Genomic DNA, 27,029 nt, shown 5'->3' with positions numbered 1-27,029 from the left:
TGTTTCGGTATATATATATATATATATATATAGATGTGATGGGATTCTCTAGTTATGGTGGGTGTGAGAGATACAATTTCTTATGGGATTATTATATATGTATTTGTGCATCTTTTTGTACGGAGAAAAAAAGCGAAGATGATTTTTTTTTTTTTTTTTTGGCAAAAGAGTAGGAGCAAAGGAAGGGGTGTGTAATTTTTTAGTTCCAGACTCCTGAGCCCCACGTCCAGAGAGACAGAGTGCTGCCTAGCTAGGAGGAACTCTTGGGGTACTGGTAGCAATAGGCAAGGTGATTATCACAAGGCAAGACTACTCTACTAGTTTATTTAAACCTAGTTGAAGTGGTAGAGAATTCATAGTTGAAGATGGTAAGTACTTACAGTAATGGCATTCACATATAAATTATCATTATATATATATATATATAGCAATCATGCTAACATGGCAACTTGATCAAGCCACTCGTTTATGTCATTCTCGCGGAATTGGTTATATTGATAGGCTTCTATCATGGCCGGCCGGACGGTACCACTAGCAATGTGACCTTAATGGAAGCTCCTCTGAGAATTTGTTGAGACAATTTTGTGCGAAAAAGAGAATATTTTTGCTTATTAACATGTTTTTCTATAAATATTTGTGAAATAATATGTGGCATTTATAACTTTTCGCTATTAAAAATAGTAACATAAAACAATAAATGGGTTGCATAATAGAAAAAATAAAAGAGGTGAAAGGAAATAAAACAATTAAAAATATATTGAAACTCTAATTATATTATCCCAAGCATGAATTAGATCTCAACAAAATAAATTAAATGATAATAAAAAAATCATCAATAATAATCCAAGATATATTTATTATTAAAAATAAATAAATTACTCATTGTTTTTAATAACAAATATAACACACTCGAATTATTATTAAAAAAAAACCACCGACGTTTTAGCCAAGAAATATCATAAGAAAAATGTGATTGAGATGAACAGTATGTGAGTTTCATTCTTCTTTTGTACTTATCTTCTTCATTTTTATCGAGATTCAGTTGGTCTTGAGTTCGGTACAAGATCGAAATGATGCATTCCATTCTATTGGCAGCGGCATCAATGAATCTGAGGGATTCATTGTGATTTAAAGTGCATGGGATTCAAATTTAGAAACCATATATACATTTATTTTTTCTAAGTTTATCAATATTGAGCTGCAAGGTTAATGATTCTAATTATACTGAAATAATTAAATTAAATTTAAGGAACGTTAGGGTTTAAATTTATAACCGATGTTAAGTTAGAAAGACATCTTAATTAAAAAATAAATAAAAGATTAATTGAGGGAATTAGCTCCACAATGCATTAATTATACTAAAACTTCCAAAAATAAGACGAAGATATAACACTAATACTTTGTAGGCTAAAAGACTTCTGGAAACCGACTGAGAATCTTAGTGCTGAAAAGAAAGGATCATCATGCTATTAGCAAGGGTTGGGGTTGCTTGAGCCAACACAAAATAGTGTAAACTAAGAAAGTGGGTATTTTTGGGGCGGTGTGTGGGACTAGCAGGGGAGGTTGTGCTGTGCTTGCGTCCCCCCTACACCATACAAGATTTTCAAACCCTCATTATCATATCCAATATATATATATATAACCTTCTAGATAGAGACGACGGGGACATGGAAGGGTTAACTAAGGTTGATGATGACCTAAACTGAGCTTCTAGAGAGGATTGATATGATAATGACTTGTCTTCTATCACAACCAAAGTTGTTTCTCTTTACACTTTTTCCCTATATAAATAAATATAGCAGACATAGATGATTGTTGTTCAGTTTATTCCTTTTGTCCCTTTCTTGTTTCTGTGTTCTTGTGAATTATATATTCGTTTAATTCTTTGTCTCTATGTACACTACTAATCTTTTGTTCTTTGCTCGATACATACTTTAATTTTACTTGAAGGAGGGATCAGTTAACGGCTAATTAAAAAGAATTGGATCCATGCAGTTTAAGGTTTCTGATTGAAGTTCTGCTATTGTTATTAACTTTTTTTTAAGAGATAATATATCTATATACTAATTGGTTACTTGCGCCATATGTTTACATTACGAGTCGAATCAAATTCTTATGATAAGTATATAATAAATTTCAATTACAATAAAAGTATATATTGAGTATATTATGTTAAGCTTATTCATATGCCCATTTTTAATGCTAAACAAAGAAGAAAAAGACTTGGGGCAATGTTCCTCTTTTACGGTGCTGAGCAATTTCTTTTTTTGCCTTGTGAATTTCCCACCTGTTTTCTTTGTTTCAAAGCTGGAGAACATCTTGCTCCTGTGTTTAAAAATGAAGGAAAGCCATGGAAGAGCTCTTAAATCAACTGTATATTGAAGTTTTATTGATGGGTTCAGAAAACCATTAGGTAAACGAAATTCTGAAATTCCCCACAAGATTCCATAGGATAGCAGAGTAAAAGCCCTTCCTCGAGACCTGCCATTAACCATTGCAAAACAACCTGATCCACTACTGTTACAGGCATGCACCAGCTAATCCCAAGCCATTTCATAAAACGCTGCCAAAGCTTCAAGGAACCATGATAGTGAAGAAATAAGTGCAGTGCATGCTCAGTCTCAACATCGCAGAATGGACACAAAGCTTGGCTTGAACTGATTAAATGCCCTTGTAATAAAAACCCTTGTACAGACTCTATCTTGCAGAAGTAACCATAAGAACATTTCAATCCTAGGAGGAGCAAGACCTTTCCATAATAGTGGAGTGAAAGAGAAAGTGCATGGGAAATCGATGTTGTCAATAATGGTGCTGCAAGATTTATCCGTGTTGTCTTGTCTATTCGGCTCCCATTGTTTTAAATCAACTCTACTTGAACTCAATCTGACCCCATCTATTAATGGAAGAAGTATTTGATCTGTAATGTGTCCCGTTGACAATATATTGTATTTGCCATTCCAGCCATAAAATCATCATCAAAGTTCATCCCTACCAGAGAGCTTTTATAGAAATTAATTCACAGAACTGATCCAGTTCAAACAAGTTCATCCCTAACAGAGAGCTTTTATAGACATTAATTCACAGAACTGATCCGGTTCAAACCACCTTCGAATCCTCTATTTCAAATTTCACGTGAAGATTCTGTATGTGGAGGATTGTGGTAATTTGATGATTAGGAAAGAAAGAAAGTGCTGATTCGATGCGTATAGCTCAATCTAAGACTATCCATTACGATTTATAACCCAAAAAAACGAATGATAGAAATCTAGTTAAGAGGTAATGGAACAACAGGTTTTTCGCCTAATAGAAAGTCGCAGTGTAGCGAGAAAGGAGACATGCTTCAAGAATTTATACCAGAAGTTACCAGAACTAGATATGTTCATACTCTACTGCCAATTGGTTTATGGATGAATTCTTCTCTTTTTTTAACAATTAAATAATCTTCAAGCTAGTTTGATAGCATATCTCCAAACTAGTTTTGAATTGAGAAATACTAGCATATCCTGGGGGAGAACCCAGCAAGTAGCAAGTCAAGGAGAAATACTCTGTGATGTGAATTTTCTTTTCATTTTATGAAAAACAAAATTCAATTACTCACTACATTAAAGAACATGCAGACAACAAGAAGATTACATCTTTTTTATGTTTTTTATCCTGAGAATGAACATACAAATGTCTGACCAGCATGGCTTGAGTTGAACCCGACTTGGAGGAAACAAATATTGCCCTGAAATCCAACCCTTGGAATCAAGTTCCAGCAAAAAGATAAAACCCCAGCATCCGTGGATTAAAGGAAGCTCCTCTGGAAGTTTCCTGATGAAAACCTGGACGACAAACCCTGAGCCATGTTGTCTGAATCTAATTTTATACTTTTCCTTCCAGCTTCCAGGTCCTTCTCGCGATCCCAAGGCTTCCATGGGTGTTGCCCCACCCACTCTTCCTTCTCCTTTTTCTGCTTGGATTTTTTCTTCGTGCGACTTGAAGCCTCTTCTTGGTGCTTTTGTACCAAAGATTTAGATCGTTTTGCTTTATTGTATTTATCCACCAAATCTGCATCTGCACTTGCCCGTTGCTTTTCCTCTTCAGTTGAAGCAAGTGCTGCGGCCTCATTGTATGCTTCCAGGTAACTGTCGTGCCACAAAAATGTATTAGGACACTATTTTAACTATAATAAATGAATGTTAACTATAACTAAATAAACAATAATCATACTTCATCTTCGCTTTCTGGGCTCTGTCTAAAGGGTTATCTGTCCAAACACTAGTATCACCACGTCCTTCTTTAGAGTTCTTGCTGAAGCTTCTAGATTGCGTGGGCATACCACCAGGCTGGGAAAACAAATTAGAGGTTATCATATAGTAATTTAAATTGGAGCTCTGGTGACTGGAGATTAAAATCCACAGTATCATTCTAGAACAGATTCTAGCCTAAATGTGAGGGTAAATTGTTATGACTAGATTAGAAGGCTGTGAAATACAACAATTTCCAAGAAAGAAATCCAAATGAATGTAAGACAGCACAAATATGATGATCTTATTTATATTTTCACAATAAACTCCAATTCAAGAATTCCAAAATCTTTGCTCATGGTAATTGCAGGAAAAGCATACAACTTGACCAATTTTATATTTTCACAATAAATATGTGATAACTACTGGTAGACAGAATAGCATTATCTAGAATACGAGAGGAAAGACTAAGGATATTATGGCCTGTGATATGGGAGCACCAACGGATCCAGTATTGAGTCATAATCTTCAAAATGTTAACCATGAGAATGGGGATAATCAAGTCTCTAAATGCACAAGCTTGCACAATCAGAAAGTAATGCAACAACGTGTGTTTTTGTCATCCTGTGTGCTCAAATAATTTACACATTGTGGCAAGCTGGTATTAAAGAGCAAGATCATGGTTCCTGAGCAGAAGCAAGACACTTGCAATTGGGGAAATATAACATGACTTGAGGGCCTTACTTTCCTTTCAGGAGGCAGCGTTGTCATCCATTCATCCCTGGATGGGGCTACTTTAACTTCTGTTTCTGCCAGGAGTTCATCATCTCCCTCCATAGATATACCTGCAATGGCACGAATATCATTAACTTTCTTTCAGAATTCAGATGATGAAGTGGAGAGTAATTTTATGGTGCTTAGCGCGTAACTAATGGCATCATATTAGATACTTCCTGGAGCCACTTTATAGAAATAGTGAAATACAACTAGAAGAGAGAAATCATAGCAAGATGTATTCTTATCATTTTTTGTGTCATGGGTTTTATATTCTCTCTTCTTTTTGTGTTTGTCTCTTTCTTCAAAGTGAACCTAAAAAGTAACTAATAAGATGTCACCAGGTAATTCCTGAGCACCATAAAATTTTCCAATGAAGTGCTAGAACATATCATCAAGCATTGACACCAATTACAGAAGTCAAAATTACGTTATTCAATGACATGAAGCAAGCTATCAAAGTCAACTGATTCTTCAAAGTTTTTGAGCAACCAAAATTCTTTCATGCAGCAACAAGAAATCAAGGATGTGTGATCTCCCAACTTCAACAGCTAAAGCTCAACACGTTGTACTCGGATTCAATTTTAGCAGGACATGTTTAGTTAAATCATGGTGCTATGGGTTCCATGATTGCCAACTCTCAACACCTAGTCCATGACATTTAGGCCAACACGATGTTATTCTGAGTGTTATAATTGCCTTGATTCTACTGCAGGTAAGTATTGTGTATCCAAGTCCATTAATGTGCCTGGAAATTGATTGATAGTAGACTCAAAGTTTATATGATCCTCAACACAGTCAGGCCCCAAATTCAACTGGAACCCGCTAAAAACAATTAATCACTGACTCAAGCAATTAAGTAGTTGACAACACTACATGAAGTGATACAGATAATGATAATAAAAATATAAAAATTAACATGTTGAGAAGAGGATGGCAGGTGAAGGGAAGATAAGCAAGGAGAACAATCTAACTTTTTTGTGAAAATATTTAAATCACATAAAACAATTTCAGTAGTCGAAATTGCCAAGAAAGCACAGAAATTTTCCTTTTTCTCAATTAATTAATTCCTATATAATTGTGATAGTTTGAGAAAAACAATTTGGCAGGTAAATGGCATGTTCAAGGTCTTTTGGACACTATGCTTTATATATATATTTCAATTGAAACTAGCACAAACTACCAATAACAATTATGAACTGATCTATGCACTGGAAATCCTGGTTTTTTTTTTTTTGGGGGGGGGGGGGGGGGGGGGGGGAAAAAAAAAAAAAAAAACAATTACTGTTATGGGGGGGGGGGGGGTTGGGGGGTGTAAAAATAATATTTCCAGCAGCAAATCCATCTGGTCTCAACGAAATAAAAGAGCAGCTTATTTTTAGACTACTTATGAAACCACCTTGCAATCTTCTCCATTGTGCAGCTTCACGCATGGCTCGCAACTCAGCCTACAGAAATAGAAAGCATTAGTTGTCAAATGACTTTGAGAAACTACAGCAGGATACTGGCTTTTGATTAACCAACAAACCTTGAATGCTTCCTGTTCTTCCTTGCGTTTAATTTCATCATCCAGCAGTTTCCTCTACAAATAGCAGACAAAGATGGAAAAAAAGCAAGTGATTATGAAAAACAAGGTACAAATCCATTCTAAAAAACATATTCAGATATTGAGGCACCAATAAACAAACACACAAATTTTGCATAATGCACAAAGGAAATGCATGACATCACAGGAATTCAACTCGAGAAAATGCATAGGAGTCCAGGTAATAAACAGTGACCAAAAGCATACACAAGGATCTTGGACTTCACACACATACTGCCACTTAAGCTTTTAGCTCAAGCAATAGACAGGTTGATGGAGTGTGCGCAGATCCCAGCTTTTGCTTCTTTTCAAAAAAGAAAAGAGAAACACAGGCATGTGCATAAGACAAGTAAATTGAAAAAAACTTAGCAGAGATACCATGTGTATTTTAAGAAACTCACCTTTTCAGGATCTTGCAAGTCTTTGAAAGCTTTGTTCAATTTGACAAATGCTTGGTGGGCTTGAGGATGAGAGCACTTGTCTGGATGCACCAAAAGAGACAGCTTCCAGTACCTAGGGAGAAGCTAATGTGGTTCATTGATTATGTATTGAGTCAGGCTCAAAGCTAAATTAAGAAAACATTATATTATTTCAAATACTGAGCTATAGTAGGAATATATCACGTCAATTGTGAAAAGTTAGCAGTTAGCAATTTTTTGCAGTTTTTCCAATGAAAGTAGAAAGGTCATTCAAATGAAACCATAACTATCTGAACAGCTTAGCCAACAAATAAAAGTTTTAGTTGCTATTCAAACCTATAGATCTTAACATTGGCACGAAATAGAAGGGGAATAAATAAAAATAGAAGACAAAATTGGCTTGTTTTCATGATAAATAACATCAACTAAAATACTGGATACAGGAAACTTCTTTCCAGCATTTCCTGCCATCTCTATGCTAAATGCTGCTGACGGAAAAACAATACCAAAAGCTATGCTGCTGAAGTCATGATTCATGTAACTCACACATCCTAGTTTATTTAAGCTGGGGAGTTTTGTGATATAAAATCACAAGTCAGTTGCCTAGGAAAAGAGTGAAAGTATATATGTACATACATAAATATAGACTATTCACAAATTGACTGTAAATCAGGACAATATGTTAACATAATAATTTATGGAGATCTCATTTTGAAATCCATGCAAATTATAATGAATAACTTTACCTTTTCTTTATGTTATCAGCAGACATGTTTCGATTTACTCCTACAACATCATATAGAGAGTCACCCACAGCATCCATAATTCTTGTGACCTAATTGAGTAGATGTGAAAGTTAATGAGTTAAAACAGTTGCTAAGAAACATAAACTCAAGAATGATAACATAAAAATTAAGTAAAAAAGAAGACAAACTCCATTTCTAAATTTTTCATTACCAGCAATATAACCTTAGACCTAATATCAACTTTTTAGATAGGTCTATTCCAGATAACAGGCATGCAAAGGTATTGTTAAATGGAAGAACAAGGGGGGGAAAAAGCATTATCAACAATAAATCATTTTATCCACAGCAGGGGGCAGGACCCCTCAAAGATCAAGACATTTCCTCAAATTTAAAAAATAGTTCAAAAATGTTTCACTTTCTTAAATAATGAGCCAATCAAAAGAAAAGGTCATGCTTTAGCCCCAAGCATGCAAATTTTTGATCCATCCTTCTGAGTGTGTATAAGATTTTTTTTGTTTTTATCTCAGTATATGCTTATTCCGCTCTGCCCTCCACAAAAAAAAACAGTTGCTTAATCATAGAGATTATATCTGAAACTAAGAAATAAAAGTCCTTTGCTAGAAGTTACAGCCGAGGAAATCTACACAAATATTCAACCTCCTCCGTTGAATTAGTTCTAAACAACACAGCTAGCCCAAAAACATACTCGGTATAGCATTAATGTTATGCTTTTAAACTATTAAAGGATCTTCTGTGTCCCAAATCCTTTCTCCACAAAATGGTATGTAACAAATAAAGTTTGTCAGTAACAAGGTGAGACACATTTGTCCTCCATGAAAATAAGTTGCAACCATTTAGTGAAACCAAATCAATGATCAAATCCATTGAACACATCACTCTTTTGCTTATGGACATGAAACCTGCCCATCTGATAATAAGTAAAAGAGAGAAGAAAAGCCCTTGGTATCATCATTAAAAACTTAATCCAACTCCCAAAATAAATAGAAACTTAGCAGTGATAATAAACAGGAATGCAGCCAAAAAAGTTGCTTAAACGCCACTGTCAGCTTCTTGACACATTATTAATGATGCAAACACTAGCATGGATTCGAACCAAAAGAAAGCCAACTGGCACAAGGAAGTATAAGGAAGAAAAGCCAGACTATACATCTAAACTACAAACCAACAATTCTCTGAATTACCTGTCCCATGCTTGTTCCATCAGAAAGACGGCTGAAAATGAGTTTTTAAAAGAGAAATAAACAAATGTTTTAATCCACTATAATAGATGAAGCACGCATAAAAAGGAATCAGGTAAAAATCATCTCCCTTGATACATAAAACTCCTTTCTACTTCAAAACTTATGGCTAATGGATGAGGACAGAATGACCAGAGACTTCTGAGACCTAAAATAAAAATAAATCCTAGAACAAAGCTCTCATCCATAAATTGTGTTTTATATGGCTCAAATACAACCTAAACACTACCAGGTTAGAATGTTATAACACTCGTAAAAAATAACACTGAAAAATAAAAGTAAGTTGTCAAACATAAGAGAAAAACAAGTTAAATATGACACAGATTGCATCACGCATAACAGCAAGCACCTCTTCAAATCTCTCTGCTTCATTTGCTGATGCAGCTTCAGCAACCACAGCTGGGGGGGCAGGTCCAATAAATAGCTCAGTATCTTCCTCCAACTCCGCTTCTCTGGAATTTTACATCAGAAACACGATGTAGGCACCACTTCAATTTACATTTTGACAGAAAAGCAACACCAACAGAACAAAATCTTGCAATTATATGTCACCAGAGATTATAAGAAGTTAGAAACCAAAATATTATGTGCAAACTGCAAGCACATCAAAAGTTCTTACAAAAGAATCTACTGAAGCAAATATTTCGTGAAATACCTAAGCTCAGCTTGTGCTTCTGTTAGTTTTGCTGCTGCAGCAAGTAACTCGGCTGATGGCATTTCAGGGCCAATCACCCTGCAGTAAAATGAAAGCAAAACAGCATAACACAACTGTTCATGTCTTTTTCTATAAAATATATTTTTCTTAAAAAATAAAGAGTCCATGACTATTGCTTCAGTATAATTTAACCAATTCATCATACAAGGATGTTAAGAAAGGAAATGAAAACAAGTAGCACAACTATAAACCAAACATCCAACAAAACATACGAAAACAGAAATATCTGGAACCAACATGCCATCTTAGAAAGGCAAGAAGAGTAACTATAACTAGTTAAAAACAACATTAACATTCTTCCTTTTCCATAATTAAAGATCAATAGCATCAAGATTTGCAACAAAGAGGGTTCTCATAAATCATAATACTAGCTTGTGATACCTAGTCCTCTTAGGGCTACTCTCTGCAAAACAAGACAACACAGAATCTGTTCCAACTAAAAAGGAAATTAAAAAATAACCAAACCCGTTGGTCAAGATCATTGACCTTTTATTAGTATAATAAAGAAATAGACAAGCCATAATTTTGAACCTGAGAACAAGAGAGAGAGATAAAGTTTGTACCTTCTTCTAGGTGCAGAAGCATCATCTCTAGAAGATGGCACTGCCACATTATTGTCATCTGTTTCTTGTTTATGTTCTGCATCTGGTGGCATAGAATCCACACTATCTGATGGAATAGAATGATCTCCTTGTTGCTCTTTGGGCTCTGCACAAGCTTGAATCAAGGGTCCAACAACCTCCAAAGTAGGACCCGCTTTTGGACGCAGCAAAAAAACCCTATCCCCATTTTCCTTGAGATTTAATGAAATAAAAAGTCTCTTCAAATGCTTAATCAATGACCTTTCAGATATCCCTTTTATGTCAACAGCTTGTCCATCATCAATCATTTGCAGAAGCTATAATAAAAACAAAGATAAAAAAAAAAAAAGCAACATCAATCCATACACGAGTTTCAAATCTACAAAAAAAAAATCATAAAAGGTTCCCTAACTCATATATTCAGGGAAGAAAAAACCATTTTCTTGTAAAAATCAAAAACCATTCTTCACTATTAATCTCTACAATCATACTGGTATTACTTTACACATAATGTTACATAAGAACATAATTCAATGATTAAAGCTTCATTTTTGTGATTTCTTTTAACTTAATCAACCAAAGGCCCAAATTTTTAAACCATAGAAGTTAATCCCACTATTAACCCACAAGGGATAACTAAAAACACAGAGATTTTACTAAAAAAAATCAGAATTACCTGTTTCAAGTCACCACCAACGTTAGGGAACTCACTCAACATCTCTTTAACTACATCTCCAGGGTTAACCCGAACTCTATCAATCTCCCTATCCTCCGAACCGGACCCGGATGCTGATGATTCGGACTCATAATCTCTTCTCTTCTTCGATTTCCTTCTCTTCCTCTCTCTATCTCTGTCTTTTCTTCTTCTCTTATCTTCTTTCTCTCTTTTTCTGTCCTTATCTCTCCTCGAACTCCCATCACTTCTCCCCCGGTTGCGGTGGCGGCTCCGCCGCCTCTCAATGGAAGAGTCGGTGTCTTCGTCGTCGTCGGAGCTTGATGGGGATGTCGGGGTGTCTTCTCTGTGCTTCCTCTTCGTTCTGCGTCCCATTTTTTTTTCTCAATTAAATTTAATTCTCTGATCCTCAAAATCAAAATTAGTTAAAAGAGAGTTGAAGCCCATCCATAAGAAGAACAGATTCGCGGAGGTCTCCTTTTCACTTGGGCTTTTGAGCCCAATTATCTTTTCAATCTTTTTTCCCTCATCCTAAACCATTTTATAATCAACATATTAATTCAATATTTGCCGCGTAAGTGCATCGACTCCATTGTTATTATGGCCTCAAAAAAACATGCACCCTCGTTGACCATTACTGAATTATTAATTGAGTCTTGAATGATTTTATTTATAAATAATTTCCTATATTTATTATTGTCAAAATCATATGGTGATTTGATGACAGAATTCATGTAATGCACTTCGATCATGGTGGTGGGAATGTATTATTAAGAAATAATTTTAATAAAGATAAGATAAAGTTTGAAAGTAAAATTGGATTATAGGGAGTTGATGAGTGATCTAAGAGAATAAAGGAAGAGGAAGCATAGTAACAGTAGCATTGTTGTTTTTTAAATTGTTTTTTATTTATAAATATATTAAAATAATATTTTTTAAATTTATTTATTATATCATCATATCAAAGGTCTAAAATTATAAAAATATAATTTAAAATAAAAAATATTCAAAAAATGTTAAAAGCGTGCAAAAACAATCATGATCTTACTGAATTGCATGGAGACATTATCCCAATGGTTCAAAAAGGCATGAATTAATTGAAGAACATGTGGATTTAAGACCCTAATTCGTCTTTTCATGTTTGTGTAAATAAGGATTGGTTTCGTAATAGATATTGATCATGCGAAAATAAAAATGAATAAGGAAGATGGTTGGTGATGTTAGAGATATGTGTAAGATTGAGAAGAAATTGGTTTCATTTGAAATACTTGATTTGTTTGTTTATAAATATAGTTATTAAATATCAACTGGTCTGGTTTGATGGATTGTTTTAAAATTTAGTTAGCCTGTTAACTGGATTGATCCAGGTAAGATAAAAACAATTAAATTTTTTTTGATAAAATCTGATTAATCGGTATTTTTTTAAAAATGTAGTTTTTTTATATTTTTAAAATAATAAAAATATATGATTTATTTCATTAAATTTATTTTTAAGCAAGGATGAGACTGGCATTTTGCACAAAATATACAATATTCTTGCTATGAACAACATTGTTGTGTTTTCTACCAATACAAGTATGGATACACGGGATGGTTCTTCTAGTTATGAATATGCTGCTCAAGTAACTGTTGATGAATGGAAAAGACTTCGTGTCAAATGTGACATTACTACTAGAATAGTTGAAACTGGCATTGCTAATAAAAGGCAACTCTTTAATGGCAGCGAGTGCAAATCTAGTTTCCCTTAAATATTTTCAGATTATGACAAGGAGTATATATTTGAGGATTCTTTTTATCTCCATTTTAGTTCATAGTCAACCAGATCGAACCGGATGACACCCTTTTTGTTTTAGAAAATATATAATTTATATCTATATAAATTGTTTTTTTAATTATTTATATAAAATATTAAAATTTTAATTATTTTTTATTTTATTTTTTTGAGTTAATTCAGATTGCCCTATAAAATTCTGAATTCAGTCTCTTAGTTGAGTTAATTTTTAAGTTAATTTTGATAATTATGATTATAAATACTATTTTAAAACTTGAGTTTCAAAAATTCATCATTATTTTTAGTAATAATAAAAAAATATTTATAAAAATTAATAAAAAATATAGTTTAAGATAAGTTGTGCATGTGAAAAGCAACTTCCATTTGCATTTGGAGAAGTTGTTGATGGTTTAAATGTTCAATTGCATTTGAATAAATTTACAAAGTATTATCCATTAGAAGTGAAGAAAAGAGTGTAGTTGCAAATTCCATAAAATAGGCTCATAATTATCATTAGATATTATCCATCTAAAAAGATCATTATTGTATAAAAAATATCAACATTATTAATTATTTATTTATTTATTTTGTATATGCTGAAACATTTGAAATGGATAATCCATTATTATTTGTGTTATTTAATAGAAAAAAAACTTAGTATAACTTATTTTGCATGCTTTTTATCAAAGTTAAGATGATATATACAATCTTCTCCATAACTTGATGGTGGTACTTTTTGGAATACAAAGAACCATCGTAACGAGCTTTTTTTGCCATTATAATGAGTGTCGATGTTGGATGTTTAATGTGGTTCTAGCGACTTTTTTTTTTCTTATTTTTTTTTCTTGTCTCAAAATTCATACAAAAAAAAATACTCTAGTTGTCCAACTAATATGGCTTTTACAACTTTTTGTTTCTCTCCCTCTTTTTTTTTTCTTGTCTCGAAATTCATGCAAAAAATAAATACTTTAGTTGTCCATGAATGTTTTATGTGTATGTGCACAATGTTTTCTACAATAAAAGGCACCCTTGGATTTTAGTTTATATTAATGAATTTAATATAATTTAAACCAAAGTAAAGATTATTAGGATTATATCATAAATTGATATTGAAATGAATTAATTTGATGAGCAATGTTAGTTTACAAGTCCGCACTTCATTTCAAATCAATTTAAAACAAAAACAATTAGCAAAAAATATTTAAGTTATATAAAATTATTTGATATTTTTGTTAAATCCAAGTCAATATGTCAATGTTCAAACCTCTTGAACCAATTCATTATCTACCTCGAGTTTAAAATTAAATCATATATGAGTTTTAAATCATATATAAGTTACTACGACATGACAAAATTGACTTATCCAGTCTAAAGGCATCCCAGTAAAAAAAATATAATAATAAAATTAAAAAATAAATAAAATTCACATTAAAAAAACTTTCTTGATTAACTTTGTGCTAGTATATGTTTAAAATTAAATTATGTGGGAGTTATTGTGACTTGACATATTCAACTTGAATGATCTAAAAAAAACCTGACTGACTAATAAAAAAATATAATAATAAAATTTTTTAAAAAAAACTTTTAGCTTAACACTTTACTTAATCTAGATTTTAAATTATTTAGTTGATTTACCAATTCAAAAATAAATTGGGCAACCGCTAAAATAGGTTTGTGAATGAAATAAAAAAAATGTACCAAATTGAAATAAAAAAAATTGAATGGAAAAATAAGAGTTAAATTAAAAAGGAGAAGGAAGAGAAGCCTATGAACACTAAATTATTTAGTTAAATGAGAATTATTCCCAATGCTTACGTGTATATGCTAATGGCATAACGCCTAACAATATATTTTTTTGGGTTGTTCTGTGTTTAAATTCAATTATAAAATTTAAATTGAATTGAATAAGTTGAATTTATATATTTAAAAGATGTAGAATTTAATTAATTATATTTCTTATATTACACACATTGCCATCATCTTATTACTTAAAAAATCTAAAATAAATACTTAAAAAATCTAAAATAAATAAATCAAGATATTTTGAAGAAGCTAATTTTCAACATTAGTTTCTCCTTTTTACTGCATTAAATTAGAGGGGCTGATTTTTAGTTTATTTTTTTACCATATTTAAAGATTAAATTTTATTTAAAATTAAAACTTTGACACCCAGAATGATTCTAACACATGAGATTTTTAAATAAATTATAATTTTTTTTACTTAGTTTGAGTTTTAAATTTAATTATGTGAGAGTTTTTTGGATGTAATTTCATTGATTAGAAAAATCTAAAAAAATAATTAAAAAAAGAAACAAATCATATTATTTTTGGTAAATCAATCAAACCTATAATTCTAGTTATGAATTCCACTTAGTTAAATTATTTTTTTATTATATAATAAAAAATAAAAAAAGTTAATTTGTAGTTGAATAAATACTAAATTATTAAATTTAAAATTTTTTTAATATTAAATAATAAAATTTTAAAAAAATTAATAAAATGTTTAAATTTTATTATAAAATAACATTATTTTATATTAACTCCGTTCAATTTAAATCTTTCCAACCTATGATACACATTTTCAAGCAAAATAGAGGTTATTAATGTGGAATTGAAAACGCTACTCAACCCATACATTCAACAAATATAGAAATATGTATAAATGACAAGTTCCTTAGGTCATCACATAAGAACTATTTGTGTTTTAGATAGATCTATTCCTGGGAAAGAAAATAAGTTTTTAGAATCAACAAATCATCTTGCTCAGGTGCCAGCTGAGAGAAAGATTCATTTAGTGTATGAGGGAGGTAGTCTAGGGTTAATGAGAAGTGTGTCAATAGCTATATTTTTAGGAGGTAGTCAAGTTTTGGGGGTTGTCCCTGAAACTTTAGCACAAGGGGACATCATTGAAAAAACAATTGGAGAGGAACTTCAGGTCTCTACATTGTCAGCTTAAATGAATGCAATGTTTAACCATGTTGATGTCTTCATTGCTTTACCAGATGGTCTAGGCACATTGAAAGAGATCTTTCATATTTCCTCTTAGACCTAACTGTATATTCACTATAAACTCATAGATCTTTGTACTATGATAAAGGAAATCTTTTTATGACTCTTAAGATACATCTTAGTAATTATTCTTCACAAGGTTTATCATAATACTTCTTGAAATATTCAGATTTACAAACTCTCATATTGTTATCACTTAATTCTGCTTATATACTCATTTAACATGTATTCTTAAATTTTAATTTACACACACACACTTTAACATATGATTATGGGTTGCACATTGGATTATTACATTATTTATGTTCTTTTGTTAAAGATAACAATTAAGAGAAAGAGATAATATATAATTTGAAACAAAAACAAAAACAAAAACAAAATATAAAAATAAAAATAAAAATAAAAATAAATGATAATAATAAAAATATAAATAAATTTTATTTTATAACCTCCCTAATCTAAACAATTAAACTTAAAAAATTATTTTAACACCTAATACTTTAAATTCAATTTTCCTATTCCTTATGCTTATCTCTTCAAAATACGCATACTATCCCATATTCCTCCCAAATCTCCACAACTTTCCTGTTTCAACGGCTATGTAATATCTCACAGCTAAAAGGGCAAAATGTTGAACTAGATAAACCATGGAAAGCGACCCAACCCAAGCTCTCTTTTTATTCCCAACGCATTTCGCTGTCGGACATTTTCCAATCTGTGTCCTCCCTTGTCTTTTCACATTACCCCTCTCGGTTTCAAGCTCAGATTTCTCTACCCCAGAGTTTCTTTTCTTTTCTTTTTCTCTTTTCCTGCTCTTGTTTTTCATTATTTAATCCTTTCTGTCTTTAATATGGCAATAGAGATTTAACAAAGTCTCAGCTTCTTGAATGATTGTTATCTAGAATATTGTAATTGTTATATTTTCAAGGCGTCGAAGAGTTTCTTCCTCTTTGTAAGGTATGTTCTTGAAGGTTGAAATTGGTTTTTGATCAAGTTTCCATTTTTTGGGTTTTGTTTCCTGCTTCCGCATATCTGATACGGTAGGTTAACAGTCAGTCATAAGATACCATACGTGTGTTTAGATGTCTTTATGGTTTAAAGGGCTAAAATGGTTGCTAGTTGCTGTTGTCTTGGAAAGCAAAAGCTGGTGCTTTTGATGGTTTCCATTGGTTTTATCGTGGGGATCACTGGAAGTCTTTGAACTTGTTTTGTGTTTGTTTCAAGCTTGTCTCTCTTTCGTCCTTCAATTTATTTTTGTTGATTTCCTTGCTTTTCTTTTTTCTTGTTTAAAATCATTGGTTTTGGCCTATGACGCGTCTCTCTCTGTGTTTTTTCTTTCTTTGATCTCTTTTTATCGTTCTCTTGAGCTCAAAAGTATTCCTATTGTCTAAACTCTTATTTTATTACAAGCTTGAGGCTTAAGGCAATTATATTATAGTCCTTGTAGTTTGTAAACATTAATTAATTAATCCTTATAGTATAATAAATTACTTATTAGTCCTTATCATTTAAGAGATTATAAAGCAATGGTGACCATCTTCAATTTGATATCCTTATTTTTTCTCAAACTCTCACTTCCTTCAATTTTTTTCTTTTTCCAATTTCTCAAGAAAACATATGGAATTGATGAAAGATTTAAATGGAGAAATGATTGTTCAATTCATGCGATGATAATTCTTTATAAAAATTAAAAATATTTTATTATATATATTTATAGTAATAACAAAAAACTAGTAATGCAAGAGCACCTTCCTAGTCTGGGCCAGGTCAGCTGTTAATGACAGACTATAAAAAAACAAGTTGGAACACAGCTTGCAGCTACCCTTTGCTAAAGTTGTAAAGGTGCTCGCGAGGCGCAATGACTCTTATAGCCACCTGCTATTGAATTGGTTTAATGTGATAAAATTAAAATATATTTAAAAAATAAAAAATATTATTTTAATATATTTGTAAATTAAAAATACTTTTAAAAAATACAGTTAGCATGTTTCACTATTCAATCTCTCCGTTGCTGTGCTCATGCATTTTCAGAACAAGCTTTTTCAATGGGGGTGGGTCCACACGTTAACTCACTGAAGCTCAATAATTGGCTTCTCCTTCCTTTGTTGAAGTTTTTAGTTATATGCAGCACTAATCAAAATAAATAAATTAAATTAAATTAAAAGGAACCAGCTTAACCTATACTCTTCTCTGATTTGTGCTTCTTCTTCTTCTGAATACTGCCTCAGCAAACCAGCACTTGAAGAACATCGATCAATAGCTGAATCCAGGTATATTATTCTTTGTTCTTCACATGTTATTATTGTTTCGATCTTTTAAGTGCCAAAACAAGTTGTAAGAAATTTTATTGAGAAACTTTGGAGTTAGGATCATATTCTATAGTTCCCAAAACAAATTAAATTTGTCTTTCTCAGTTTCTATAATCCTTAAATTCATTGTTTTTTCTTTTTAATTTCTCTACTGTTTTTAACTTGTTATTTCAGTTTCAACCTTCCCTTTTACAATTAATGTAACCTCCATTAATTTATATTCAATATTTTGACCCTGATCGATCCATTTTGGCATCATGTTGACAGATCCTTTTCTTTTCTTTTCTTTTCTACAGAGCCACTGATCAAAATGCTTCGACGGGATGGTCCGGTTTTGCATCGTGTTGACACATCTTTTTGGGAATATGTTGAAAAGATGGATGATCGTAGCATGAGGTGTAAGTTTTGTGGGCATTTTTTTGCCGAAGGTACTTCCATTACGAGGATCAAACACCACTTGTCAGGAAGGAAACGTGGTGGTGCTAAAAATTGTGCACAAGTGCCTCAAAATGTCCAGGATGCAGCCCTTGCAGCAATTGATGGCCCTCCAGCAAAAAAACCTAAACCTCTAGGTGGCTCAAGCAATAACGAGGTCACTAATGCAATTTCAGCTTCAGCACAACAACAGAACAATGAAATGATGATGGCACACCAACGAGAAGATCTTTCGCTCGAAGACATGGAGCTTCAGGAGAGAGGCGCAACAGAAAGATTAGCGCAGCCTGGCGTAGGTGGAAGCTCTTCTGGACTCAATGTGAATCATACTGCCATTTCAACCAGTCCACAAGAACAAAACAATGAAGTCTACAATTTGACAGGAGATGGAACAAGTATACAAGCACGAGATATGTATGAAAAAAGCTGGGTGGAGATAATTAATTCGTTAATGGATGATGGTATGCAGAATACGATTGGAGTAGCGCAGCCTGGCGCAGGAGCTAGCTCTTCTGGAGTCCTTAAATACAACCCAAGTGAGACGAGAGGAGCTCCTCTACCAACTGGCTCTACAAAGCTAGTGGGTCGAGCATTTGAAGAGAATAAAAATGTGATATGGTCTTGGTTGATGGATGATAAAGTCTCTATCATTAGCATTTGTGGGATGGGAGGAGCTGGCAAAACCACAATGCTAAAACATATCTATAACGAACTTCTACTAGCAGATATTTCTCATCATGTTTACTGGGTGACCGTGTCTCAAAATTTCAGCATTCTTACAATGCAGAAGAAGATCGCAAAACGTATAAAGTTATCTCTTTCCAATGAAGAGGAGGAGGAGCACATAGCTGCGGAATTGTCATTAGAACTAATGAAGAAACAAAAATGGATTTTAATTTTAGATGATTTGTGGAACTCATTTGAGCTACACGAAGTGGGAATTCCCGTCCCATTAAAAGGATGCAAGCTAATTATGACAACTCGATCAAAAGAGGTTTGTGGACGAATGGATTGCCGAAACAATATCATAGTGAATCCTCTTTCTGATGTAGATGCTTGGACTTTGTTCAGGGAGATCCTTGGACATGACACACATCTCTCTACAGAAGTGGAACAAATTGCAAAATCTATCACAAAGGAGTGTGATGGTTTGCCGCTAGGAATTAAAACAATGGCTGGAACCATGAAGGTGGTGGATGGCATACACGGGTGGAGTAATGCTTTAGAACGACTGAGACAATCAAGAGTTGGGCCAAATGGCATGGAAAGGGTATTTTCATCATTGAGATTTAGTTACACGCACCTAAGCAATGAAGCTATGCAAAAATGTTTCTTGTATTGTGCATTATTTCCAGAAGACTCTGCTATCAATAGACTGGAATTGATACTTTATTTGATTGATATGGGAGTGATACAAGGGCTGACGAGTAGGAAGGCAGAATTTGATGAAGGCCATTCCATGCTTGATAAACTTGAAAAAGTCTGCCTATTGGAAAGAAAACGTCTTGGTGGTGCTGTAATGATGCATGACTTGATTAGGGACATGGCCATCCAAATACTGGAAGAGAACTCTAGAGCCATTGTTAAAGCCGGTGCACAATTAAAAGAATTGCCGGATACAGAGGAGTGGACAGACAAACTTACGACCGTTTCACTAATGCACAACCAAATTGAAGAGATTTGTTCCAGCCATTCAGTGAGGTGTCCAAATCTGTCAACCTTATTGCTGTGTAGTAATCATAGGTTGCGATTCATTGCGGGTTCATTTTTCGAGCAAATGCATGGGCTCAAGGTCCTCGATCTGTCTGAAACAGCTATTGAATGTTTGCCTGATTCTGTCTCTGATTTGGTGGGTCTCACTTCACTGTTGCTCAAACATTGTCGGAGGTTAAGCCGTGTACCAACATTGAAAAAGCTCAGGGCACTGAAGAGGTTAGATCTCGCTCGTGCTCCACTTGAAGAGATTCCTCATGGCATGGAATGTCTATCCAGCCTGAGGTATCTAAGAATGAATGGATGTGGTGAAAATAAGTTTCCCTGTGGGATATTACCTAAACTCTCTCACCTGCAAGTCTTTAAACTAGAGGAACAGATTCTTAGTGATCGTAGATGGGGGGAAACAAGTATGCAGGTGGAAAGATATGCTCCAGTAACAGTTGAAGGAAAGGAAGTAGGATGCTTGAGGAAGTTGGAAAGTTTGGAATGCCATTTTGAAGATCACTCTAACTACGTGGAGTATTTCAAATCTCGGGATGAGACCCAATCACTAAGCACATACAAAATTGCTATAGGACAGTTCAGGGAAGACGAATTTAGGGAATTAAAGTACAGTGGTCCCGGAAGTAAAATGGTTGTGTTGGGTAATTTGAATATCAATAAAGATGGAGATTTTCAGGTCATCTCCTCAAATGACATTCAACAACTAATTTGTGAATGTATCAATGCGAGAAGTTTAGGCGATGTTTTGTCATTAAAGTATGCAACTGAACTGGAGTATATCAAGATTTTGAATTGCAATAGCATGGAGAGCTTGGTTTCATCTTCTTGGTTATGCTCTGCTCCACTACCACAGCCATCTCCATCTTATAATGGTATATTTTCTGGTCTTAAATGGTTATGTTTTTCTGGATGTATGGGTATGAAGAAGTTGTTCCCTCCTGTCTTGTTGCCATACCTTGTAAACCTGGAAAGGATTGATGTTGAACAGTGTGAGAAAATGGAGGAGATAATAGGTGGAGCAAGATCGGTTGAAGAAGGGGATATGGGTGAAGAAAGCAGCATCAGAAACACCGAATTCAAACTCCCAAAGGTGGGAGCTCTGCAATTGAGAGATTTACCAGAACTAAAAAGCATTTGTAATGCAAAACTGATTTGCGATTCTCTCCAAGTAATTGGAGTATGGAATTGTGAGAAGATGAAGAGGATGGGAATTTGTCTTCCGTTACTTGAAAATGGGCAGCCATCTCCTCCCCCTTCTCTTAGAGTAATATGTATAAAACCAAAAGAATGGTAGGAGTCAGTAGTGGAGTGGGAGCATCCTAACGCCAAGGATGTCCTTCGTCCTTTCGTAATGTTTGGACAAGATGGGTAAGCATCGTTCTTTCTGAATCTCTCAATTTTCTTTTAATTTAAGTTTAATGAATTAGAATCAATCGTTGTGTGTATACAAGACAGGAAAATTCTCAATTTATCTACGTTGATGCAGGCGGTTTTGCGGGTTCTGAGCAGGCGTGGATGAGTGCAGGGTTGCTCACGTCGAACTGGAATAATAATTTAAAATATTAATAATAGGAAATTTAATTATTGGTAGGCTCAAGAGATATGTTTACTCTACTTTGATTATTGTTCTTTGTTTATATTGCCAGTTTATATATAATGAGCACAAATTATCTTTTTCAATTATTATTATTTTGTAATTAGAATTTAACATTATATATCCATCCCATCAAATTTCTCCTCCATGAACATCTAAAAAAACATTATATTAATTTATCATTAAAGTAACCCAGTAAAAGAATACATCTACACAGTGTTATAAGTCACCTTAAATCACCCACTAGTAATAAATTATTTTCTCAATAGTAATAAATTATTTTTTCAAAGTACCGGGAATCACTATTCACATGTAACCTTAATATTTCCTATATAGTGTATTACTTTATTTTTTCAGTTTTTTTAACTTTTTTTTTTTTGCACTTCTTTCTTCTTCTTTTTCTTGTTTTTTTTTTTATTTTTTCACTCACAGTGTATCACCTTTTTTTTTAAAAAAAAAGAGTGCTTCCCCTTTTCTTTCTTTTCTTAAAATTATTTTTTTTGAATTTTATATTTTTAATAGTAAACTGGTTAGAAATTTTATTTTGTAATTTTTTTCTTTAAAATATTATAAAATGATATGGTGTTTTCCTACATGGTTTTTATATTTTATTTTTTTATTTTTCAAAATTATATTTTTTGATTTTTTTTTTTTCATATTAAGCTAATTAAGAATTTAATTTTATAATTTTTTTTAAATATTGTTGATTGCTACATTATTTCTCCACATATTTTTTTTTACCTTTTTATAATTTTATTTTTTAAAATTAAATAGGTTAATAATTACAATTACAATATATAAGAAAAACACTATAGCTTTCCTTACAAATTACTATGTATTGCTATAATATTTTTTTTCCATATAGATTTTTTTTGTTTTGTTATGTTTTTTTTCTAACATTGTTTTTGTGAATTTTATTTTTTAAATATTAAGCTTGTTAAGAATTACAATTACAAGTAAATACAAGTAAGGCTAAATCATGTAGGGAAAACAATGTAACTTTCCTCACAAAACATTATGGATTGATATAGTTTTTCCTCACATAGTTTTTGTCTAGTTTCTTTTGTATTTTCTTTTTTTTTATAATATTTTTTTCTAAAATTATCTGTATTAATTTTTTTTTAATATTGAGTTGGTTAAAATTTAACTTTATAATAAAATTTAATCATGTGCAGAAAGCATTGCAGATTTCCTAAAAAAACATTATAAATTGAAACAGTGTCTCTCCAAATGGTTTTTTTTCTTATGATTTTTTTAAAATTATCGTTCTTAATTTTATTTTTTTAATATTGAGATGGCTGAAAATTACAATTATAAGTCATTACAAATAGAGCTAAATCATGTAGGGAAGCATTATAGCTTTTATTACAAAACACTATGAATTGCTATAGTGTTTTTAATATAGTTTTTTCTTTCATTTTTTTTGTTATATTTTAAAAAAAAAATTATCTCTATTGATTTTTTTTATTATTAAGTTGATTGAAAATTTAACTTTATGATTTGTCTTTGTTTAAAACATTGTAAATTGTTGCAGCGTTTTCTCACATGATTTTTTTTAATGATTTTTTTCAAAATTATTTTTGTCAATTTTTTTTAATATTGAGTTAGTTAAAAATTATAATTATAATAAAACTAAATCATATGAGGAAAACATTGTTATTTGTTTTTTTATATTATCTCTGTTATTTTTTTTTAATATTGAACAAATTAAAAATTTAGTTCTATAATTTTTTTCTTTAAAACACTGTGAATTGCTGCAATGTTTTCCCATATGATTTTGTTTATGATATTTTCCAAAATTATCTTTGTCTTAAGTTGATTGAGAATTATAATTACAATAAAACTAAATCATACGAGGGAAGTGATTAGCACCTTAAAGTGCATTTTTATCAAAGTTTTACATTATTATTTTTGCACTTGAAGTATCAATGACTCTTTAATTAAAATATATTTTATAATAACATATCTAACAATATAAGATAGTAAGATACCTTTAATTTGTGGTAAATATTCATCTTAAATGCAAGTCTATCACATAAATAAAAGGATTAATTGATAAATTTAAAAATGAAATTGAAAGGATAAAGAAATGGTCAAACTTAAAAAAGAGATGCTAGTGCAGTCCAAACTGGAATACTATTTGATAATTAGGTCATATCTGGAGCTGTAGATCTTGAATTTAAGTTTACTTGATATGAATAGAAAGGTAAGATATATGCCTATAACTTTCATGTAGAGGTCTGGTTTTAAGAAAACCATTTTCAAGTTTAAATTATAGCAACAATAAAGAAGTCTAAATTTGTTATAGAGCCCAGACACTATTCAGTGTTCAATCCATATCTAGAGTTCTAGAAGTCCAAATAACCTCAAATTTTTTATCTTAAAAAGCTAAGATAATTTCCTATAACTTTTAGTGTGAGGTTTGGTTCAATTATGATATTATCAATATGTTTTATTTAGACAAAAGAATATAAAGATTGTCATCAAGTCAAGAGTTGGCTACTCACTCATCAATTAATCATCAAATCAATAGTTCTTAATTTTGGCATATAAAAGGAGGCATTTGCCATGTATTTAGACATCTTGGTTTCCAGATTAAGATCAAACTCTTACTTTCTTTCTTTGTATTACTTATATTTTGCTTTCATTAATATCAAGTTTATGCCTTTCATTTTCTTTTCTTTACTTAGTTAGCTTTTATCTTATTTATGTTTTTATTTTATTTATTTTATTTTTCTTTCTTTTATTATGTTAAGTTTATTATGTCAGAGTTAATCTTCCATCCCAAAGTTCTTATCAATTTTTTCTTCTGTATTATTATTATTATTATTACTTTTGTTGTTGTTGTTGTTGTATTATTATTATTATTATCTATAATTTATATAATTAACTTTCATGTGGTTCGATCCCAGTCTTGCTTGGTTATTTATTACTTCGACACTCCTACATTTGGAAGAAGATATCAATCTTTTGGTCACGTCAGAAAGCGTTGTAGTTATCATTACAAAACAATGTATATTGCTACAATATTTTTCTAAATGGTTTTTCTATTTTTTTTCTAAAATTATCTTTGTTGATTTTATTGGGGAAAGCACTATAGTTTTCCTTACGAAACATTGTCAACTGCTACAATGTTTTTTCTCATGAGTTTTTTTTCCTTCTAAAATTATTTTTGCCTATTTTTTTAATATTAAGTTAGTAGAAAATTTAGTTTTGTAATTTTTTTATTAATAAAAAAGCTAAATCATGTGGAGAAAGCATTGTATATTTCCTCACAAAACACTGTAGATTGCTACAAATTATTTTGTTCAGTCTATATGTTTTTAATTATCAATACAATTTTTTTCATTATAAAATATTGGCTCCATCATACCTTTAGTTTCTATTATTTATCTAATGCTGGTTCACAATTATAATACTATCACATATATTTGTTTTCTAAGCCTGTGGTAGTGCGAGAGCATGCCATTTCTTATAAATATAAAAGAGAAAATAAAGGAAAGATAGATAGTCCTAGATTCTTATTTTATCCTCTAATTATAATAAAAAGAACAGAAGTGGCTTGCTCGAGGAAGTCAGAAACTTTGGAATGCCATTTTGAACAAGTCTTTGACTTCGCAGCGTTTCTTAAATCTTAAGCACTGGGCATGGACAAAATTTTTGCCCAATTGTGGAACAAATATGAATATAAGATAATGAATACAAATTTTTACACAAGTAAAGCACTCGAGTTTGAATCATTTCTGAATCAGTAGTAGAGATTTTCAGTTTGGTGCGATGTTTTATCATTGAAATATGCAACAGAATTGGATGTCATGATCAACAAACATCAAGGAATGTGATAGCATGGAGAGCTTGCTTTCATCTTCTTGGTCTTTTTGAGCTTCATCACCATTGCCATCTAGTGGTATGATTTCCGTTCTGAATCGCTTTGCTTGTTATGGATGAAACCAGGAAGAAATTATTAAAGTATACTGCTGTGAAAAAATAAAGGATATATTAGCAACATGAGATGAAGAAGGGGTTATGGGAGAAGAAAGTAGCTGCTGTTCCACCACAAAAGTTCATGTAGGGAATTCCAGCTCTCATGTACGAATCGGTAGTGTTTTGATAGTTTGCTATTTGAGGTTAAACACATTGTGACATAATATTTAACATAGTTTGACAAATCACCTACATCCATGGAAGAGTTTCATATTATTAGAGATAGAGAAAGGATTACAACATATATAGAGGAGGAGAATCACTTTACTCAAACTCTACTCCTAACTCTCTTACTGCACTTGCAACAAGGTTGCCGCCATTGCAGCCCTTCACTTTCTCTATTGGTTTCTCTACTGCACTCATAATCTCTCTCATATTTTTTGCTCTCTTGGTGCTTATTTATAGGCAAGAATGGTGCCACTACCTCCAGCTTTTTTTTTAACAATGGTGGCTGCCAACCTTTGACATTTGGGATGGGTGCACATGGTTGGTGTAGCTCCAGCTACAACTGTTGTATTTGTCACTGAATGGTGCTGTATATTAATAGTTACTACATATTAATGATAACAAATCCAATAATCACCCTCTTTACCATTCATGTGAGACAACTGTTTTCTTACTTCTTCAGCACAAACTTGTATCTTGCAGCTTTTCCAAACTTACCATTTCAAGAGCATCTTCAACCAAGTTTACAGGTATTTGCCAAACCTTTCAATCACTAGAGTCATCAAAGCACACGTTTTCTCATATAAAAAGATTACTACAACCAGATGGTTTGCCACATCACATCTGAAGAGTGTTAACACTTGTCTTTGGGACAACATTTCCCTTCGAGCGCATCAATCATACTCGATCTAGAATGATTTATCAAGCCTCATACCAAGGCTTAAAACACCCCCTTAAACGAAAATTTCCATGTCTAAGTGCAACAATCATTATCTAAGTATCTTAATATGATCACGAGCTCACCACTTTTCCAAGAGTCAACTCATCTAAGAGTTGCGTCTGCCCTCTGTTCCACCCTAGGAACCACGCCTTATGGTTATTACTTAAAAGTGCATTTTTATCATGGTTTTATATCATCATTTTGCATTTGAAGTATCAATAACTCCTTAACTAAAGCATGTTTTATAATAATATATCTAATAATATAAGATACCTTTAATTTATGGTAAATGTTCATTTTAAATGCAGACCTATCACATAAATGAAAGGATTGATTAATGA

At 32.1% G+C, this 27,029-nt stretch overlaps 2 protein-coding genes across 5 annotated transcripts; one reads left to right on the top strand and one right to left on the bottom strand.

The window, feature by feature from the left end:
- Positions 1 to 3,532: 3,532 nt before the first annotated feature.
- LOC105108951 (DNAJ heat shock N-terminal domain-containing protein) lies at positions 3,533 to 11,404 on the bottom strand. Its single transcript, XM_011003474.1, has 11 exons — positions 10,985 to 11,404; positions 10,291 to 10,625; positions 9,668 to 9,745; positions 9,362 to 9,464; positions 7,754 to 7,842; positions 6,990 to 7,101; positions 6,532 to 6,585; positions 6,403 to 6,451; positions 4,974 to 5,074; positions 4,213 to 4,328; positions 3,533 to 4,127 (listed from the first exon to the last, which is right to left on the bottom strand). Exons 1-11 carry the CDS (start codon positions 11,354 to 11,356, stop codon positions 3,788 to 3,790), a joined length of 1,749 nt encoding a protein of 582 aa, XP_011001776.1. The 5' UTR covers positions 11,357 to 11,404; the 3' UTR covers positions 3,533 to 3,787.
- A 6,349-nt stretch (positions 11,405 to 17,753) lies between these two features.
- LOC105108949 (probable disease resistance protein At4g27220) lies at positions 17,754 to 21,903 on the top strand. Of its 4 annotated transcripts, XR_839144.1 has the most exons (3): positions 17,754 to 18,031; positions 18,367 to 21,592; positions 21,711 to 21,903. XR_839144.1 is itself a non-coding variant. In XM_011003473.1 (2 exons), the coding sequence occupies exon 2, from the start codon at positions 18,381 to 18,383 to the stop codon at positions 21,516 to 21,518; it is 3,138 nt and encodes a 1,045-aa protein (XP_011001775.1). In that variant the 5' UTR covers positions 17,754 to 18,023; positions 18,359 to 18,380; the 3' UTR covers positions 21,519 to 21,694. The 4 variants fall into 4 exon arrangements, 3 of the variants coding, with proteins under 3 accessions (XP_011001775.1, XP_011001773.1, XP_011001774.1); XM_011003473.1 differs by lacking the exon at positions 21,711 to 21,903 and having other exon boundaries at positions 17,754 to 18,023; positions 18,359 to 21,694; XM_011003471.1 differs by lacking the exon at positions 21,711 to 21,903 and having other exon boundaries at positions 18,367 to 21,694.
- The last annotated feature ends 5,126 nt before the right edge of the window (positions 21,904 to 27,029 follow it).

Source organism: Populus euphratica, unplaced genomic scaffold (genome assembly GCF_000495115.2).
Source record: "Populus euphratica unplaced genomic scaffold, PopEup_1.0 scaffold401.1, whole genome shotgun sequence".
Classification (NCBI taxonomy): domain Eukaryota; kingdom Viridiplantae; phylum Streptophyta; class Magnoliopsida; order Malpighiales; family Salicaceae; genus Populus; species Populus euphratica.
This window is presented reverse-complemented; position numbering and strand designations above follow the sequence as displayed.